The following is a 19,916-nucleotide window of genomic DNA, read 5'->3' as shown; positions in this document are numbered from 1 at the left end:
TAATTTACATTTAAAATTTGAATAAATTTACATAAGTTTACATAAATGAATATGTTAAAGATGAACTTATATAAATAAATAAAGGTCTTGCAATATCTCAAGGCCTATAAAAGGCCTTGCACAAAGCAACGCTGGCCTTTCTTTTGCTGCCGCTACTGCATCACAGATGTGAAAAAACAAGCAGTGGAGGGAGCTCTCATCCCACAGCTCACGCGAGAGGTCAAACAGTCGCCCTCACGCTGAGAGCAGTTGCGTTGGGCCGGTGAGGGCTCCAGCGTGTCTCCAGAGGGCCAGAGGCTCATTGGAGACTGGGGAGTCCCTGAGGGCCGCGTTGGGAGTCCTCAAGGGCCGCAAGTGGCCCCAGGGCTGGGGTTTGGGCACCCCTGCTGTAGACAGATAACTTGAGATTTTATAATTTCAATATTGCAGTTTCTCTTTGGAATAACAAAGAAACTGTCATGATTTAAATACATAACATTTAATAGTTCCCAAGCAGTTTGATGTTCAAACTTGATCTCTCCAAGCAGAAAATATTCTCCCTGCTTTCTCCAGCTACCAAGAATGGTTTTCAGAAGATGAAATACTGTATAAAACAACAGGGCTGCAGCTGAAGGATTTACAGGATTTACTGAAGGATTTACAGAGGCCTAAATGAGGGTGTCATCTGTTGGGAAGGTCCCCCAGCACAAGCAAGCAACTGTGCAGCAGTGCTGGCTTGAAAAGCTCCCATTCATTTCAGTAGGGCTTCCCGACCAATTTTGCCCTTCATCACCTCTTCATTCCCATTCTATGTAGTTTATTTGGTAATGAAGAGGCTGGGTGCTTTGCTGGAAGGAGACACCCTCAGTCTGTATTGCTGTGGGATCCACAGTTTTCGCATGATAGTGCTGTACACCACTCAGCATGCTACAGGGTTTCTTCTCTGCATGAGGGGCCCCTCGAGAAATACAGCTTGGACTCAAATGCAGCTGTTTCTCACAGTCTGTGCACTTAGATGATTTCCCTGCTGCCTGGATCCTCTGCAGACCCATGCGAAGACCAAAGCTTTTCCCGCAGTCTGCACATGTGTGGGTTAGCTGGTGCCTAACCAGGCTTGAGTTGGAGGGAAAGCTTTTCTCACAGTCGGTGCACTTGTACGGCTTTTCACCAGTGTGGATTCTCTCATGCACGATCAAGCTTGAGGGGCGGCTAAACCCTCTTTCGCAGACTGAGCACTTGTAAGGCTTCTCTTCTGCGTGGATCCTCTGGTGTGTTATAAGCTGTGAACTGAAGCTGAACCTTTTCCCGCAACCCACACACTTATATGGTTTCTCTTCCCGATGGATTTTCTCATGGGCAATAAGGCTCGTCACGTGGCTGTAGCTTTTTTCACAAGCCGAACACTTATATGGCTTCTCTCTGGTGTGTGTCCTCTCGTGCACGACAAGGGAAGGTTTCTGATTGAAACGTCTCTCACAGACCAAGCACTGGTACGGCTTCTCCCCGGTGTGGATTCTCTGGTGTCTGACCAGACTTGAGCTCAAGCTGAAATTTTTCCCACAGTCTGAACATTTATATGGCTTCTCCCCTGTGTGGATTCTCTGATGAGTAATGAGATTGGACCTCTTGTTGAAGCTTTTCCCGCAATCTGTACAAACATGTGATTTCTCTCCTGTGTGAATTCTCTGATGCCGAACCAGACTTGCTCTGTTGCCGAATCCTTTTCCACACACAGAGCATGCCTCTTGGATCACCAGCTCTGCATTCACAGTGGCCAGGTTCACAGAAATAGCAGATTCTTGCACTCTTTTTCCTGGATGGTTCCCCAGTGGCTTCTCCAGTTCTGGCTCAGGAACTTCCTCCTCTTCACAAGTTTGAGATGTGACTTCTTCAACCTCCCTCAGCAACGCCCAGTGTGATCCTACCAGCTCAAAGTTCTGTGGCTGAAGGTTCTTCTTCTCGTTCCCCTTCACCCACTCAGCATCTCCTGGAAGAAAGAGAATATCTACACAAATTGTATCAGTTCATAAGGCGCTGTGAACAAAGATTTGAAAAAGCAGGAGACCGTTGTTTAAAGCAAAGCCCATGGTTTTCCGTACCTCTGAACTGCTAACACGGCTCTCCCTCTGTACCCCATAACTCTTCCCCATAGTCCAGGACTGCATCTACACATGCCTGTCTAATCCAGCCACTTGGATGTCATGCAGTCATACCCAACTGAGGACCCAATCCTAACTAATTTTCCAATGTTGGTGCAACTATGTCAATGAGGCATGCGCTGCATCCTGTGGTGGGGAAGACAGTCACAGAGGGCTCCTCGAGGTAAGGGAACATTTGTTCCCTTATCTTGGGGCTGCATTGTGGATGCATCGGTGTTGAAAAGTTGGATAGGATTCGGCCCTCAGCAAGCCGAAGACTGGTATTTATCTTTCCTCCCAAACCTTCCTCTCCCCGATCCTTCTCTGCACCCATTGACTATGTCACTACTCCCCCCTCCTGACCAGGCACGCAGGCTTAATCTCTGATGCTTCTTGCATTGCTCTCTCCATATTAGCTTATTATCCACCCCCCCTCACAGCATGCAGTGTGTAACATGGTGGGGAATAGGACTGGGAATACCGAATAAGCATCCAAAAGGACTGGAGTGGAAAAAACTGAGTGGGAGAAACTCCCAGAGAGTTGGATCCAAAAACCAGGAGAAGTCAAGGTCCTGTGCATTAGACCTCAGAGGTCCACTTCTGCTTTTACCACTCAGTTTTAAGGGCTTTCACAAATTACGTTCTTTTTGTGTGTGTGTTTTATTTTTAAATAAATGTTTCATTGCTTTTGCAGATTCATTTGCAGTGTCCAAGGACTTCTTACCTGAGGGCTTGGTGCTGTTCTTATGCTCCAAACCGCCAGGACCTTCCACTTGCAACTCATCGGCTTCTTCCAGCTGAAAGAGCGATGCTGGTTTTGCAGTGCCCACGACTAGTCAAGAGAGAAACAGGAGGACGTTGGATACACCAGCTGTAAACTTGCATCAGAACATTCTGTATCATTTCGTAGGGTGTAAAACTCTTCACGTATATGACAATTGGTGCCACAACCTTGGGAAGTAGACTAGTATTATAAGGGCTGGCCCACGACCTCTCAGCACTTCAGGTGACATGACAGATGATGTTCCCCTTACCTGGTGATGATGATGATGCTGCGGCTCCCAGTATTGGAAAAGGAAGAGGGGAATGCAGTGGAAGTGTAGAGGTCTAGAGCATCCCTGTTCCCCTCCTCCTTTTCCAATCCTAAGAGAGGAAGGAGGAACAGTGGAGGTGAACGGGTGGAACAAGGTGGGTGCCAGACCATGGCCCCCACGTATCTGCTGCCTGGGGCATCTACTGCAACTAGCCTCATGGATGGGCTGATCCTTAGTCCTGCAGAACAGAGGACTGAGGCAGAGAATGGCTTCCCTGGTGTGTTCGTAACAGAAGTGAGTATCAAATCAGGGACTTCCTGATTTGTTCAGTCTCTTGCCCGCTCTGCTTCACCAGCTCTCAAACTCAAAGTGGTTGCAGCCCTGGCTTTCCCTCTTTTGCTGGTGCCCCCCAGAATTGGCTCTCCTCCAAGCACCCCCCACCCCTGCAAAGAGCAAAAACTGTTGGAAGTGAATGGGTGGCTAGGGGCCCTTCAGTTCCTGATGGTACAGTTCAGAGATAAGCTGGTGATGTGGTGGATTCAACGTAGACTCCTTTTCTTCTTTAGTGTTTGTCCCGTGTGCTGGATTCAATGTAGACATAAAGTTCAAATAAAAATAGAATGAAAGTTTCACTTAAGGTCAGCAAAGTCCATTACCAAATTAGTCCATTACCAAAGTCCATTACCACAATCAAATCTATGCAGACAGTCAGAAAGGCAAGAATCCACCTCTCTCCCCCTTTCCAAAAATCCAAACCTAGAGGGAACGAAAGTGGTCTGGGAGTGGGTGCGTGGACTGAATTGACTCTGGGGAACACCAGTAGAGAACTGAACCCTTAGGCAGCAGCTATTCTGTGCTCAGATGAAGCAAGAGAGTTGCATCGGGTTAAATCATGTTCACTTCAGTCTCTTGTTATGTCATTTTTAAAATGTTGCAGCCACAAATACTGCACTTTTTCTAAACAGAATGGGCTTGGTGAATCTTCTTACAGTCAGAAAAGATGTGACTCGGCAGATTTCGCCAGGCAAGAGTTCTGTAGGTACCCAACAAAATCTAATGGCCCTCACCTGCATCTCTACAAAAATGTGCAAGCCTTATTTGTTAGCTGCCTTGTGTCGCCTTTGATTCTTAAATGCTGACCCAAAAGGAGAAGGGAGCACCAATGTTTTCAATAAAGGCAAAATCTCTAATTTAGAGATGTGAAACAAGGCCTCCTTCCACTACTGGTTTCCTGAGCCCAATTCCAAATCAAGCTGGAAGGATTCAGGCATCACCAAGAAGAAAAGATATTCACACTTTCGGATCCCATGAAAGCTTTACAGAGTTTTCTAGAAGGTATTGTTAAGGCTTTAGACAAGAAGTGTGTTTAATTCAGAATTAACCTATATCAACGGTTTTCAAACTTTCAGGGAGAGTTTGAGCTGCTCTAAGTTCTTGCGGGCGCGGGAGGCAGTGGGGGAAGGCAGCGGTGTGATCCCCAGGATTGTGCTGCTCAGGGGGGCTGCAGGGGCTTGGCTGCATGTGGGCGGGGCAACACCCCACTTTTTTACACATTACACATTGATTGATATATAACATGATGGTATTATTCTTCCAAATTGTGATTTTAGTGATTTTGGTCACTAGCGGTGTCACACACACACCCCCGGGTGTCAACTTACAAACACCTTTTTGCAGCAGTTCTCAAACTTTTAGCACTGGGCCCCACTTTTTAGAGTGACAATCTGTCCAAGACCCACCAGAAGTGAGTGTTCTCCAGTTTTTGGCCATAACGTTTGATAGAAAGGAGATATTTCACTCTGGTTTTTTTGCATTGCATTCCACTCAAAATTCCACATCCAACGGTATATAATATGATGGGGTAACTCCTAACCACCACGATTTTAGCGCATCACCCCCCCCAGTGTGTGTCTCCAGGTGCAGCCCGCACCCTCCTAGTGACGCCACTGAGCAGAGGCGGGGCACGATCGTTCTGCTTTCACTTTCAAAGCTGCGGGGAGCCTGGCAGAAGGTCGTGCAGGGCTCCCCACACCCCCGGGTGGCTGCAGGAGGCTTTGGTAAGTGTACCCAAGCCCCTGCAGCCCCCCTGAGCGGCGCGATCCTGGGGATCGCGCCACTGCCTCCTCCCTGCCTCCTGGCTGCCCCCGCCCCTTAAGGGGGCAGAGGCCAGGGCCCACAGGCTGGGGCGTCGCAATGCCCCAGTCTGAAAAGCCCTGACCTACATGGATAATTTTCTTTTCCACTCAAGCAACTACCGATACTCACACAAGGAAGGTCCCAGCCCACAGTACACCTTACAGCCCAATCTTACCCAGCACAGGAGCGGTTACTCCAAATGACTAAAATGGCTGGAGAAACCCCAGCCTGCACAAAGGGGCTTCTCAAGTCTGCACCAGTTGCTGCTTCCTTCCTTACTCGTCGGGTGGTGCAAATGTACCTTATGGCACGTTTGCGACACCCAGCACCAGCAATAGGGTGCAACACAGGGTGGGGGCCCATTTGGACTGGGCTGCCCAGCTAGTTCATGATGCACTTCCTTAGCTGCTTTTCCTCACCTCTACAAAAATTCTCTTTGGAGGACAGATGTTCAGTCTTCTCCTTGGAACTCTGTTCAGTCTCAGTCCATGGCTGGCCTCCAGGTTCCAGCTGAGAGATGACATCAGGTTCGGTGATTGCCAGAACTGGTCAGGGAGAAACTGGGTGAGCAAAGGGAGCACGTCCCAGAGTAGGAGCACATTTGTTACAAAGAATGTTCTATATAAGTTGAAAAATCCCACCTTCTTATGTGATTTGGGGGAAAGGCAGAATTTACATGAATGAGATGCCTGTCAATAACTCTTGGAATGCATATACAAGTACATAAAATGGGAGACATTCCACTCTGCAAAGCATGTTCACCACCATGTTGTTTTCGTATCCAGCCTCTTTTTCAAAATCAACAGAAAAGGCACAATCCTGACTGGCTGGTGCTGTAACTTCACAAATCCTCCCTTTTTATCTGAAGCGGTTGTTAGTTAAAAACAGAGTTTTTTAAATTAAAAAAAAAATTGTGCCATTGATGAACAAAGAAAAGCCCAGCTGAGTCAGGCCAAAAGCCCATCATCTCTATTAACGTGGAAAGAAATGGATTCCCTTGCACCCATGTTCAGTCCTCATGTGCTTAGCATTAGGGGCTGGTTTATACACACTCCAAATGCCTTCCCTGTGAATTTCCCACATGTCCCCAGCTGCAGAATGCTACTTCTGTGTAATCCAGAAGTTCCATCTCTCATCCACTCTTCTTGCACAATCCAAGATGGTGGCGCTTAGGATTGCTGGGATGGCCGCCGGGGAATTCCCATTACACCCCTGTGAGTTCAGTTTCTAAGCTGAAAAAATTGTCAGTTTGGGAACCACTGCCTTTTACCAATCCTGCCAGGTGGTAGGTCAGTATTATCATTGGATCCATGCTCAGGGACAGGGCTTGAAAGAGAGGGGTTGGTCTAAGGCCATCTGCTGAGTTCATGGTTGGGTGGAATTTGATCCAAGTACATCTGACCTTCAAAAGTCACAACATTCTGGGTTGAATTTGGTGTCATGGTGGCAGATCCAGGTGTTTAAACTTGGATCTTCCCCAGTCACAGAGAAAGCAGGAAAACAATCTCTTACCCAGTGAGGTCACGTTCTCATAGTTCTCTCGCATAACATCCCCATAGAAGGCTCTCTGACAGGCGTTCAGAAGGACCCATTCCTCCTCTGTGAACTGTACTGCCACATCCTCAAACATCAGCAGGCCCTGGAATAACCATCAGTAATCTCAATTTGTCTACATAAGATAGCAAACATGGTGAGTGAGGGGAGAAGAGAGCTGATCTTTAGAAGTCTTGGGAGAGGTCACCAGTCTCCATTAACATCCTACATCAAAGGATAGTCATTCGTCTGGCAGCATGGAAACAAAAAAGTGACATCAGCCTTTTCCAACCAGTGTGCTACAGCATATTGATGTGCCACTGGAGTTTGGAGCACAGTGGTCGAATATAGCCAAAAAACCCTTTCGGGTTCTCCTGCTCTGTTTCTAGGGCAACTGTAGTAACTGCCAACAGAGGAAGAGGGATAGACAATTCATTGCTACAGACATCATTGGCATCCTTCAGTCTCAGAAGACTCTGGTATCGTGCTCTGAAAAATGGTTCTGGAACAGCGTCTAGTGTGGCTGAAAAGGCCAATTTGGGAGTGACAATCCCTTCCACACCGGGAGCAAGTGCAGTCTGTCCCTGGTGTGTCTCACTGGCTATGGGCCTTCCTTCTTTGTCTCTTTGCCTCCGTCTGTTGTGCACCAGAAAAGCCAGGTGTCATTGTCCTAACGTTCCAGGTGCCCAGCTTTAGGGCAGGAGGTCTGGTCTAGAGGGTTGAGCCTCCAATTGCCTGAAGATAACATCTGAAGGTCGCCAGTTCGAGGCCACCGGCACCGTGAACGGCGAGACCTTGAAGCAGCTGACAAGCTGAGCCGAGTTATTCCACCTGCTCTTCGGAGGGAGCTGCTTGTCAGCCCGTGTGGGAGGAGGCCAGAAAGTGATAACAGACCGCAAAAGTTCCATCTGAAATGTTGTGTGGTTCTTGAAAGATAGAACCTTTCTTTAATTGTAAAAATCCCTACGGGGATTTAAACAGCCTGCCTATGTAAACCGCATTGAATTAAAGTCTGAGGAGAAATCTGACGACCAAGAAAGGCGGTATATAAATACCTGTATTATTATTATTATTATTTAGGGCAGGAGTTTTCTTTTTTCTGTTGCATGGTGCAGAGTTGTTGATTCGCTTGTTGGTTTTCACCCCAAGCACCCCATGAGGTTAACGGACCGTGGTGAGGCAGCACTTTACTGGCTGGGGACTGCCCAGCTTAAGGTGGGTGGTAGCTGCCCAATGAGATGCAATGATCTCTCCCACTGTCGGAAGACAACTGCCCTAGAAACAGAGCCACAGAACCTGGATGAATCTCCAGGGAGCCGGAAGTGACATCACAAGAGGCAAAGACCATAGAGGTCAGTGTGCCATGAGAAGAAAAATACTGAAAATCACTGACCTACCTGAACAAGTTCCAAAGCATCTGCTTCTATTCCATGTTGCTTAGGATGAAACACTCTTGAGCAATGATGGCTGGTGGCTCCGGAATCTACATGGGAAGAAATGGAGAAACCAAAACATGTGATTCAGGTTCAACCCATTTATTTTTCCCAGCTTTTTCAGGAAAATTGTGAGCAATAAAGAGCGCATTGACAACAGCAGGCAGCAAGTTCAGGCAGGAGTGGTAGAAGGGGCTTTGCATCCCCCTCTAGCTGTGCCACGGACGCTGACCTCTATGGTCTTCTCTATGATCTTCACCTCTTGTGATGTCACTTGCGGTTTCCAGGAGATTAGTCCAGATTCTGCAGCTCTGTTTCTAGGGCAACTGTCTATAGTCACAGGCCTCGAAAAAGAGCCACAGAACCCAGAAGGGATTTTCAGCTATTTTCAACTGCTGTGCTCCAAACTCCAGCGGTGGCGCACCTGGAGACCTTTCGCAGCGCACTGACGCGCTGGCAGGAACTTGCAGGGCTAGAGGCTGACTCCAGGATGTGCTCAGGCAGCTGGGATCAAGGATCGTGGCCAGCGCCCCATTTTTAGGAAAAGGAAACGCTGGCAGTTCCTGCATTTTGTCCCCAGCACCACAACAAGCACACAGGCCCCACGGATGCCAGGAAACAGAAGTCAAGGAGAGATGTCATCGCTTTTACTTTAACAGAGAGAGGGGGGAGCGGTTTGGCACAGAGCACCTGTTCTTGACTTGGACAGGGGCTGCTTTTAAGTCCTACAATTCTGCAGACATTGTCAGATGCTTTTTTCACAAAGGGCTGAAGCCTACCCAAAGAATCTTCCTTCTGAGATATCTGAATGGAATTGGAAAGTTGATTTGGTCCCATCAGGCCTAGAGCCGCACCTGTGAGGTTCTCCAGCTCTTGCTCCAGCGACCCTGAAATCAAGAAGGAGAGAGACTCCAGTACTTCCTGTCTGGAAGATGTGCAACTATTTTGAGCCCACCTTTCCTCCAAGGAGCTCAGGCAGGGCACATAGAGATCCATTTACCCCTTTTTCCCCTCCCACAACCCTGTGAGGTGGACAAGAGTGATGGGTCAGTCACCCAAGGAGTTCAATGGCCAAGTGAAGACTCGCACCTGAAGTCCCCGGGTTGAGTCCAATAGTCTAATCACAACACCACACCATCGCTGTACCGCTTGGGGGATTCTCTTGCAAAGAATGATGGATGTTATTTTTAATTGTGTTATGTGACCCATTGGGGTTTGTCTTGTTTTTATCACTTTCGTAGTTTTAATGTTTTGTTACAGTTGTGTTTTAAGCTTCACTGATTCCTCTTCCTGGGAGAAAGGCAGGGTAGAAATTCTTCAAACAAAAAAATCATCTAGCAACATGGACGTGGAGCAACAGGGGAGAGCAACAGCATTTGGTACCCGGGACTGGCTACAGCCTCACTCTGAGTGGCCGGCCTGTCAGACGGGTCCCTCCATTCCAAAATTGGTACCATCAACCAGAGCAGATTCAGAGAGGCTCCTACTCACCTCTGAAGCTGCTCAGCACCTTCTGCAGGATGGTCCTTTTCTCAGAGAAATGACTGAGTCTCACCTCTAGCTCCAGAACAGCATCTTCCGTCCTTGGAAAGGGAGCATCTTTCCAGTCTCTGGGGCCAGAGACAACCTGAAAGGAGAAAGATGAAGCTCTGGAGAGGGGTAACAGTCAGTGCCAGTGTACTGAACAAGTTTCTGGAGGATTGGACAAGTTTCTGGAGGAAAAATCCATTACGGGGTACAAGCCATGATGTGTATGCACAACCTCCTGATTATAGAAATGGGCTATGTCAGAATGCCAATGCAAGGGAGGGCACCAGGATGAGGTCTCTTGCTATCTGGTGTGCTCCCTGGGGCATTTGGTGGGCCGCTGTGAGATACAGGAAGCTGGGCTAGATGGGCCATGGCCTGGTCCAGTGGGGCTGTTCTTATGTTCTTAACTACAATTCCCAGGAAGCCTTGCAGGTCTCTTGTTATCTGGTGTGCTCCCTGGGGCATTTGGTGGGCTGCTGTGAGATATAGGAAGCTGGGCTAGATGGGCCATGGCCTGGTCCAGTGGGGCTGTTCTTATGTTCTTATGTATGTCCGCAGTGCTACATAAGCCGCTTGATGAACTTTCTTCTCGAAAACAGAATATAAGTAAACTCAAACAAAACAAAAAAAATCATGTTTATACATTCTGCTTCCTCTCAAGGAATTACTCCTCCTGAGAAAATTCCTCCTAAGTTTGCCACATCCATACTGAATGCAAAGTGGGCTCCTGTTGGTTTGCAGCTGAAATGACAGTGGGGAAGACCAACCAATCAAACCCGGATTCAGCAATCTTTGTCTCTTTCGCTCCCCCCCCCCCCCCCGCCCAAGCTCCTGACAAGTTGCTTGGCTGTTTTTTAAAAAAATAAATTTATGCCACTTTTCAAATTTCAAGGTGGCTTATACGAATAAAACTGAGAGTTAAAATTACTCCCCCCCAAAAAGAGATGGCAGAAAGACCACCTCATTGGCAAAGCCAGGTGGAAGAAAATGCAGTTGTAGGTCTTTCTAAGGAGGAGGAAGGAGGTGAACAGGTATTCCATTCAGTCAAAGAGCAGCTGCCAGGTCCCACCATAAAAGAGACCCTTCTTACAAAATTATGCAGGGGATGGACAGAGTGGATAGGGAGATGCTCTTTTCCCTCTCACATAACACCAGAACCAGGGGACATCCACTAAAATTGAGTGTTGGGAGCGCTAGGACAGACAAAAGAAAATATTTCTTTACTCAGCGTGTGGTTGGTCTGTGGAACTCCTTGCCACAGGATGTGGTGATGGCGTCTGGCCTGGACACCTTTAAAAGGGGATTGGACAAGTTTCTGGAGGAAAAATCCATTATGGGTTACAAGCCATGATGTGTATGTGCAACCTCCTGATTTTAGAAATGGGCTATGTCAGAAGGCCAGATGCAAGGGAGGGCACCAGGATGAGGTCTCTTGTTATGTGGTGTGCTCCCTGGGGCATTTGGTGGGCTGCTGTGAGATATGGGAAGCTGGACTAGATGGGCCTATGGCCTGATCCAGTGGGGCTGTTCTTATGAGGGGGGCTCTCCACAAGTGATGCCAGCTGCAACCATTCAGAATAAAACCATCTAAAATCAAACTGAAATACAATTTTTTTTCTGTACCTCCTTTGCCCGCTTTTTTGTGCCTGGGGGATAAAGTTGCACAGGCCACTAGCAGAACCGGTGCATGGAAAGTCTCCCAAATAGTATAAATTGGCTTTGCCAAGTCTTGCCTGCAAGAATTGGAGCTTCTCTCCTCCCCTGTGGGGGAGGGGGCAGCTGCACCCCAGCACAGTCTCTCAGCCCACTCACCACCCTCCTCTGGACAATGTCTCCGGCCAGCCCTTCCAGCCACCACAGCAAGAGCTGCTTCTGTTCCTCCAGGAACCCCCAGAGCGCCTTCCATTCCCAGATAATTGTCTGCCTCTCAGCTTCGATCCTCCCCTGAAATCAAAAGGGAGGACAATATGTAACACACACCCCATCCTATATCTAGGACTCAGAAGTTAGATATGTTAGTCAGAAGTTAGATATGTCCTATATCTAGGACTCAGAAGTTAGACATTATGGGGTACAAGCCATGATGTGTATGCGCAACCTCCTGATTTTAGGAATGGGTTAAGTCAGAATGCCAGATGTAGGGGAGAGCACCAGGATGAGGTCTCTTGTTATCTGGTGTGCTCCCTGGGGCATTTGGTGGGCCGCTGTGAGATACAGGAAGCTGGACTAGATGGGCCTATGGCCTGATCCAGTGGGGCTGTTCTTATGTTCTTATGTTCTTATGTTTATTTCAATGGGACTATCTATCAAGTAAGAGATTAGGGGGTGCACTTGTGTTTAATTCTTAATACGAATTGACACTGGGGCACCAACTTGTTAGGGGCCTGGGGGCAAAGCCCTGAACTGGCCTCTTCATGGTGACCCTTACCCACCTCTTGATGGCTGCCACTACTGCCACCGGTGCTGAGAGTTGAGGGTCAGCCCAGCCTTGGACCCCTCAGATGGAAGCAGGCCTTTGGGCCAGTGTTTCACCTGGCAGACCCCAGATGCCACCCTGCAAATTAATTGCAGCATTTCCATCACTGTGACTGGTGGCAAAGAGTTCCCCTGACTAGTTATAGCTTACATCAGTGGTTCTCACACATTTAGCACCAGGGCTCACTTTTTAGAACGAGAATCTGCCAGGACCCACCGGAAGTGATGTCATGACCAGAAGTGACATCATTAAGCAGAAAAATTTTTAACAATCCTAGGCTTCGATCCTACCCACACTTACCCAAGAGTAAGTCCCATTTAGTAGTAGTAGTAAACCTTTAATGGCATAAATACATCAGTAACAAATTCTACAAAACAATGAGACCAAAAAGCATGCAGCACAGGCGACACACATCAAGGAAAAATCAATCCACAAAGAGTGAACTATTCAGCCAACCAATACTATGACTAAGGAATCAAGGCTTGGGATCAACTGTAAGGCGTTCTGGGAAAGTCCCATTTACTATCACTGTTAAAAGAATATACTTTGTAGCTTGTTAAAAGTACAGGTGTGTCACATTTCCCCAAATGCAGTCACATACCATGGTAGCACCAAGCACACATTAAAAATAAAATATTGAAATGAATGGGGACCCACCTGAAATTGGCTCATGACCCACCTAGTGGGTCCTGACACACAGTTTGAGAAACACTGCCTTACATGAAGATGTCATTCGTTTTGTTTCTCTCCAACCTACCATTGATACATTTTGATGAAAGGGCACTTTGAACATTGAAATTGCAGCTCGCAGCATATCTCTGAAAAGGACTTGCCTGCAGAGTGAGCTCAGGTTTCTTTGCCTGCAACAGACATACTGAGCAATTTGAAGACACTAATCTGTTTTGTGCAGCATTTCTTTAGGTGTGGATGTGTTACTTTTTTTATTTATTAAAATAGAGGAAAAAGTAGGAAGACCATTCCAAGGGTGGAAGGGAGTACAGGTTTGTGAGATCACAAGTACCAGCCAATCTGTACTGTGCATGGCTGACTTTGGCCCATAACAGGAAACTGGACATCCATATATCATGCAAGGCCTTTGCTTCCACTGTGGCTTGACCAGTCTAGCAATACGTCTGTGTGCATCTACAAAGCCAGGCCTTGTTATTACATTATGCAGAAACGCTTACCAGCAGCTCCTTTCTCCTTCTAGGTTTCTTCTCAGCCGCTTCTCTTTCTCTTCTTGGACAAGGCAGGGGCTCTTGCATCTGTGGAGAATGGAAACAAGTTATAGTCCCCGGTGCAGAGATGCAGCGATGGGGAAAGCTACCTCTGAATCAAGACTGACCCATCCATGAGGCCAACTGATCTCTGCCTGCCTGCCTGCCTACCTGCCTCTGCTGCCCCCCCCCAAAACACTGTGGGGGGGGGGAGCAGAGACTGGTGTCACTGAGTAAGAGTACACTTACACCTCAGCCATGAGAAGTGGTAGCCTACAAAATCTTATGCTCCAGAAAAAGGTTTCCATCTTTCTGTGGTGCCACAAGACTCTTACAAGAGTGCAATCCTAGGCATGTTTACTTGGAAGTGTTCCACGATGTCAGTAGGGCTTGTTCTCTGGAAAATGTGCGCAGGATTGCAGCCTCGGTAGTGTTGCCTCTTACACAAGGGTTATCCATGTTCTGTTCATTTTTCCATTCTGTGCATGTCCTGGTACCTGCGCACGTGTGCCTGTTTCTACATGATTCTTGTGTGGCCGCAGTCATTTTAAAAGTCAACACAGAGACTGGAACCCTCCAAAATTGCATGTACGTTTCTCTGTGTGCCGCTGCAGTTAGTGTCATGTCTGAACAACTGGTCACCTCAACAGATCACCCTTTCTGTGCCATTATAAACAGATTGTGCATGTCCTGAACAAGTGCACACATCGTGTTTTCATGCGCCACCAGGGATCCTGCAGCACTCGCTTATTTGCAGATACTACAGTCAGTGGTGTAGCTAGAGGGGTGCAAAGCACTAAGTTTTGCAGGGAGCCTCACTGCAGCATGCAAGGGGTCCCTCTACTTCAGAGCCATTCCAGGCGGTGGGAACAAAATGGAGGCATACGCCGGGCTCTGAAGGGGAGGGGCTGCTTGCATGCTGCGGAGGGGCTTTCTGCAAAACTTTGCCCCCTCTAGCTATGCCACTGACTGCAGTATTTAACTAGGATTCTCCAGTATTGGCAGAGAAAGTCGTGTCAGCGCAGTCTGCAACACCAGACCATGCCACACATCCAGCGTCCTGCCATGCGCCCAGCCTTCCTGGACCTTCCTTTTACTCAAAGCACCAAAAGTGAGGCCCTGAACTGGCACACCTGGCTGAATCCTGCGCCCAGCTCCAGCCAGCCCTTCTTCCTCCCTGCACAAACCCCACTTACTTGAGCGAGTTCCAGGTCGTCATCCCCCCTTTTCTATGCCCCCTTGAGCAGAGCCAGGCCAGGGTGGACTTTTATGCTGCTGTCTGTCAAGGCCAAGGGACAGTGGGGGCCTCCAAAAGGAAGAGGATCGAGGATTGCAGGGGGATGGGCAAGAGGGGCTTTCTCCATCCTCCCTGTAGAGGCTGCAGGGGGTCTACCCAGTCCCAGGGAGACACGCTGCTTGGGGGCCGGAGGGGACAGGTGCTTCCCCATCCAGCACTCTAGATGCAGCAGAGAAGGGGGGGAACCTGCCCTCCCTGTGCAGGACCTTCAAAGGGCTTGGAGCTGCAGGCTTTCCTTCCCCCCACCCGCTACAGCGATTGGGTGCAGCAGCAGCCTACCTTCTGAGGTCAGCCCCCACCAGAGAGACCAGGAGAAGCGCCTCCTCCAGCTTTCTCTGCAGCCAGAGAGCCCTCTTGTGGGAACAGACAGACGGCAGAGCCCGGCTGCAGGCAGTCTCGAGCATGGGGTAGAACCCCTGGGACCAGCCAACCAGGGTGCCAACTAACCAGAAGGAAAGAGCCCAGCCTGCTGCTGTGCCTTTGACAGCCACGTGACACGCACAGATCCACACAGGTGGAGCTTTGCATGGCAGGCAAACAGGATCACTGGCTAGCCTCCAGAGCCAGCTGTTGGTAAAGGCACAGCTGCAGTAGCCAAAAATGAAGTTGACAACCTGACCCGACCTCTTTAAAGATCATCTGTCATAATTTCTCTGCCTAACCATATAAGTAAATTTACTCAGAAATCGTTCCACTGGACATCACACAACCTCCTTCCAGTAAAGCATCTGTGCTGTCTATCCCTTGGGGAAGCAAACTCAGCTGTGTTCAGGAGGACTTACTCTCCAGTAAGCATGCCTGGGATCAGATTGTCCTACTGCAGGACAAGTTCCAGAGCCGCTCTGCCCATCCACCCCCACCATGACACCACATACCAGAGACGCCACCAGGGTTTGCATCACCAGATGCAAGAGCTCCTTGCGTCACCCCCATGATAGACCTCCTTGCGTCTCAGTCTCATTGGTCAGTTTTCAGGTAAGCAAAACCCACTTCTTGTTCCAGAAGGCAGTGGTGCTCTCATTTTCTGGTTAACTGGCCATAACTTTTGATAGAATACAGTGATGGTATTATTCTTACAGACCAAGGTTTTCACAGTTTTGGCCACTAGTGTCAAGCTCATCTTGTTGCTTTGGAATGGCTCCGAAGGGAGGGGCCTCTTGCCCACTGTCCCCACCAGATTGGGTGCTCTGCCCCCCTCCAGCTATGCCACCATGTTGCCCCCCAAAGCTTGTTGCCCGGTGCAATTGCTACACCCTGTACCCCTTAGCCATGCCACTGAATACAGATATTTCCATGCAGACTGTTTCATTGCATTCTGCATTTAATTACCCATGATGTATAACAGGGGTGTCAAATATAAACTGTTTCCCTGCACATGCCTGATCTCTTGGAAGCTAAGCAGGGCCAGGCCTGGTTAGTACTTGGATGGGAGACCGCCTGGGAATACCAGGTGCTGTAGGCTTGCACCATAGTCTAGGGGTGTCCAAAGTTTTTGGCAGGAGGGCCACATCATCTCTCTGACACTGTGTCAGGGGAAAAAAAGAATTAATTTACATTTCAGATTTGAATAAATTTACATACGTTTACATATCATTGTATATTGTATTGGCAACCTTCAGTCTCGAAAGACTATGGTATCGCGCTCTGAAAGGTGGTTCTGGCACAGCGTCTAGTGTGGCTGAAAAGGCCAATCCGGGAGTGACAATCCCTTCCACACCGGGAGCAAGTGCAGTCTGTCCCTGGTCTGTCTCCCTGGCTATGGGCCTTCCTTCTTTGCCTCTTAGCCTCAGACTGTTGGCCAAGTGTCTCTTCAAACTGGGAAAGGCCATGCTGCACAGCCTGCCTCCAAGCGGGCCGCTCAGAGGCCAGGGTTTCCCACTTGTTGAGGTCCATCCCTAAGGCCTTCAGATCCCTCTTGCAGATGTCCTTGTATCGCAGCTGTGGTCTACCTGTAGGGCGCTTTCCTTGCACGAGTTCTCCATAGAGGAGATCCTTTGGGATCCGGCCATCATCCATTCTCACGACATGACCAAGCCAACGCAGGCGTCTCTGTTTCAGCAGTGAATACATGCTAGGGATTCCAGCACGTTCCAGGACTGTGTTGTTTGGAACTCTGTCCTGCCAGGTGATGCCGAGGATGTGTCGGAGGCAGCGCATGTGGAAAGCGCTCAGTTTCCTCTCCTGTTGTGAGCGAAGAGTCCATGACTCGCTGCAGTACAGAAGTGTACTCAGGACACAAGCTCTGTAGACCTGGATCTTGGTATGTTCCGTCAGCTTCTTGTTGGACCAGACTCTCTTTGTGAGTCTGGAAAACGTGGTAGCTGCTTTACCGATGCGCTTGTTTAGCTCGGTATCGAGAGAATGAGTGTCGGAGATCGTTGAGCCAAGGTACACAAAGTCATGGACAACCTCCAGTTCATGCTCAGAGATTGTAATGCAGGGAGGTGAGTCCACATCCTGAACCATGACCTGTGTTTTCTTCAGGCTGATTGTCAGTCCAAAATCTTGGCAGGCCTTGCTAAAACGATCCATGAGCTGCTGGAGATCTTTGGCAGAGTGGGTAGTGACAGCTGCATCGTCGGCAAAGAGGAAGTCACGCAGACATTTCAGCTGGACTTTGGATTTTGCTCTCAGTCTGGAGAGGTTGAAGAGCTTTCTGTCTGATCTGGTCCGGAGATAGATGCCTTCTGTTGCAGTTTACATAAATGAATATATTAAAGATGTACTTATATGAATGAATGAAGGTCTTGCAATAGCTCAAGGCCTTGCACAAAGCAAGGCTGGCCTTTCCTTTGCTGCCACTACTGCATAACAGATGTGAAACAGCAACCAGTGGAGGAAGCCCTCATCCCACAGCTCATGCGAGAGGTCAAACAGTTGCCCTCACGCTGAGAGCAGTTGTGTCAGGCCAGTGTGGGCTCCAACAAATCACCAGAGGGCCAGAGGCTCATTGAAGACTGGGAGCTGCCTGAGGGCCGCATTGAGAGGCCTCAAGGGCCGCAAGTGGCCCCAGGGCCAGGGTTTGGGCACCCCTGCCATAGTCTTTCAAGACTGAAAGTTGACAACCAACCAAATATAAGGCCTGTGAGCAGGATGTGCCCCCCCCAGAAGTAACTTCTCCAGCCCCTGCTATAAATGGGCTCTCCCAGCATGATAATTGGACTCTCTCATATCTTGAAATGATGAACAAGATTTGCACATTTTCTCTTCTGTCATTTGGAGCTAATGAGTTTCTGTAGGAGAACAAAGTGCTTTTTTTCTGGCCATCATCTGCTTAATGAGAGCCAGGGAGGTGTAGTGGTTTGGGAGGTGGACTTAGACCTGGATGATCCATTTTCAAATCCCCCCTCAGCCACAAAGCTTCCTGGGTGATCTTGGGCCAGTCACTTTCTCTCAGCCTCACCTACCTCACAGGGTTGTTGTGAGGACAAGGAGGAGGGGAGGAGCAGCTGCGTAAACCACCCTGAGCTCTTTGGAGGAAGGGCGGTATAAAAATGTGAAAAAAATAATAATAAATTAGCAGGTGCCATGAAGGCTATTGACCCACTCTATGAAATGAGCTTGACATCCTTGTTCAAGCCATTTGGTAGGATAATTCACAAATACGAATACCAGTGGGGCCAGCCCATCCATGGGCCATGAGAGCAGCAGCTCGGTGGCAGGGGAGGGTGACCACCTCTGTCTGCCCACCTCCTTTTCATGAGTAAAGGAGAAGAAATCCAAGACTTTTCTCCGCCCCTTAACCCTCCCTCCTCCGCCCACTCCATCCAGTGCAAGAGGAAGAGGAGTGTGATGGACAGGAGCCTTCTGAGCAAGGCCAGTAACACTGTCATGACACTCTGGACTGGGCAGGGCTGGTGCCTCCAGGGGGCAGCCCAGTCCTGGGCAGACTCAGATGCAGGTCCCACCAGAGTCCACGGGGTCCCTCCCAGGACCGCAGCCTCAGTCTTCCTGCACACAGTGGGCTCCCTCGTGAGTAGGGCAAGTGACACTGTCATGGCACTCCAGCCTGGACTGGGCAGGGCTGGTGCCGCCAGTGCTGGGCAGTCTCGGAGCCAGACCCGGGCAGTCCCACCGGAGTCCACCGACGGGGCTTCCTCCTGCCTCGCCTCGCCCTCCCTCCTCCGCCGCCCCCTCTGGTCTCCCGGACGGCAGGTCAGGCGCGGGCGCCCCCCTGCTGGCGGCGAGCGGAGCGGCCGGCCAGTGCTCGGAATCCCCCCCCCCGGGGCGCGGCACAAGAGCGCGCGCGGGACAGCCCCCCCCCCGGCCAGTCTGCGAGTGGCTCACCGGGTTCGCCCTGCTCCTCGCGGGCGTGTCGAGGCGCGCGGGTTCGCTCCGCGGCAAGTCCAGCACAGGCGCCCGCGGGGCTCGTGCCGAGTGTGTTGAGTCCCGGCCCCGCGCGGCCCCCCCGCGCGCCCTCTTCGGGGGGGCAGGCTGGCAGGTCCTCGCCGCCCCTGCGGGCAGGCGGGCAACGGCCCCCGGGCAGGACCGTCTGCCAGGGTCACTTTTGCCCCCCGGGGGGAGGAGGGAAGGGGGAGAGTGGACACTCTGGACCAGTGGCGTAGGCAGAGAGGGGCAAGGCACTAAGTTCTGCAGGGAGCCTCACCACAGTCTACAAGTGGCACTGCAGGGAGCCTCACCACAGTCTACAAGTGGAAACAGCCGCCGTCCAAAGTAGGACCGGGCTTCATTTAGGATCAACCAGTGGCATAGCTAGAGGGGGGGCAAAGCACTAAGTTCTTCAGGGAGCCTCACAGCGGTATCTAGAAAAGAGGCACCTGAGGGGGGACATGATTGAGACATACAAAATTATGCAGGGGATGGACCAAGCGGATAGGAAGATGCTCTTTACACTCTCACATAACACCAGAACCAGGGGACAGCCACTAAAATTGAGTGTTGGGAGAGTTAGAACAGACAAAAGAAAATATTTCTTTACTCAGCGTGTGGTCGGTCTGTGGAACTCCTTGCCACAAGAAGTAGTGATGGCACCTTGTCTGGATGCCTTTAAGAGAGGATTGGACAAATTTCTGGAGGAGAAGTTCATTACGGATTACAAGCCATAGTAGGTCTGTGCAAGCTCTTGGTTTTAGAGGCAGGCTGCCTCTGATTGCCAGGTGCAGGGGAGGGAACCAGGACGCAG

At 49.7% G+C, this 19,916-nt stretch overlaps 1 protein-coding gene across 5 annotated transcripts; it reads right to left on the bottom strand.

Moving 5' to 3' along the window:
- Positions 1 to 491: 491 nt before the first annotated feature.
- On the bottom strand, positions 492 to 19,144 carry LOC136640400 (zinc finger protein 436-like). Of its 5 annotated transcripts, none has more exons than XM_066615511.1 (10): positions 19,061 to 19,144; positions 13,447 to 13,524; positions 11,596 to 11,727; positions 9,809 to 9,880; positions 9,033 to 9,140; positions 8,218 to 8,303; positions 6,800 to 6,926; positions 5,707 to 5,832; positions 2,842 to 2,949; positions 492 to 1,966 (listed from the first exon to the last, which is right to left on the bottom strand). In XM_066615511.1, the coding sequence occupies exons 3-10, from the start codon at positions 11,687 to 11,689 to the stop codon at positions 777 to 779; spliced, it is 1,911 nt and encodes a 636-aa protein (XP_066471608.1). In that variant the 5' UTR covers positions 11,690 to 11,727; positions 13,447 to 13,524; positions 19,061 to 19,144; the 3' UTR covers positions 492 to 776. The 5 variants fall into 5 exon arrangements, with proteins under 5 accessions (XP_066471608.1, XP_066471607.1, XP_066471605.1 ...); XM_066615510.1 differs by lacking the exon at positions 19,061 to 19,144 and adding an exon at positions 15,053 to 15,100; XM_066615508.1 differs by lacking the exon at positions 19,061 to 19,144 and adding an exon at positions 14,673 to 14,970.
- Positions 19,145 to 19,916: the final 772 nt, after the last annotated feature.

The sequence above is a fragment of the Tiliqua scincoides genome, chromosome 2 (assembly GCF_035046505.1).
Source record: "Tiliqua scincoides isolate rTilSci1 chromosome 2, rTilSci1.hap2, whole genome shotgun sequence".
Lineage (NCBI taxonomy): Eukaryota > Metazoa > Chordata > Lepidosauria > Squamata > Scincidae > Tiliqua > Tiliqua scincoides.
The sequence above is the reverse complement of the archived record's forward strand: the minus strand, read 5'-3'. Positions and strand labels throughout refer to the sequence as shown.

What these genes read in the sequence shown, in the direction of transcription:
- LOC136640400 (XM_066615511.1), bottom strand. Translation starts at nt 11,689, where the DNA reads ATGGAAGGCGCTCTGGGGGTTCCTGGAGGAACAGAAGCAGCTCTTGCT. An exon ending in TCAGAAGGAAGATTCTTTGG is followed by an intron (nt 8,304 to 9,032) that starts GTAGGCTTCAGC and finishes CTTCCCATGTAG; the next exon opens with ATTCCGGAGCCACCAGCCAT. An exon ending in CAAAGAGAATTTTTGTAGAG is followed by an intron (nt 2,950 to 5,706) that starts GTGAGGAAAAGC and finishes TCTCTTGACTAG; the next exon opens with TCGTGGGCACTGCAAAACCA.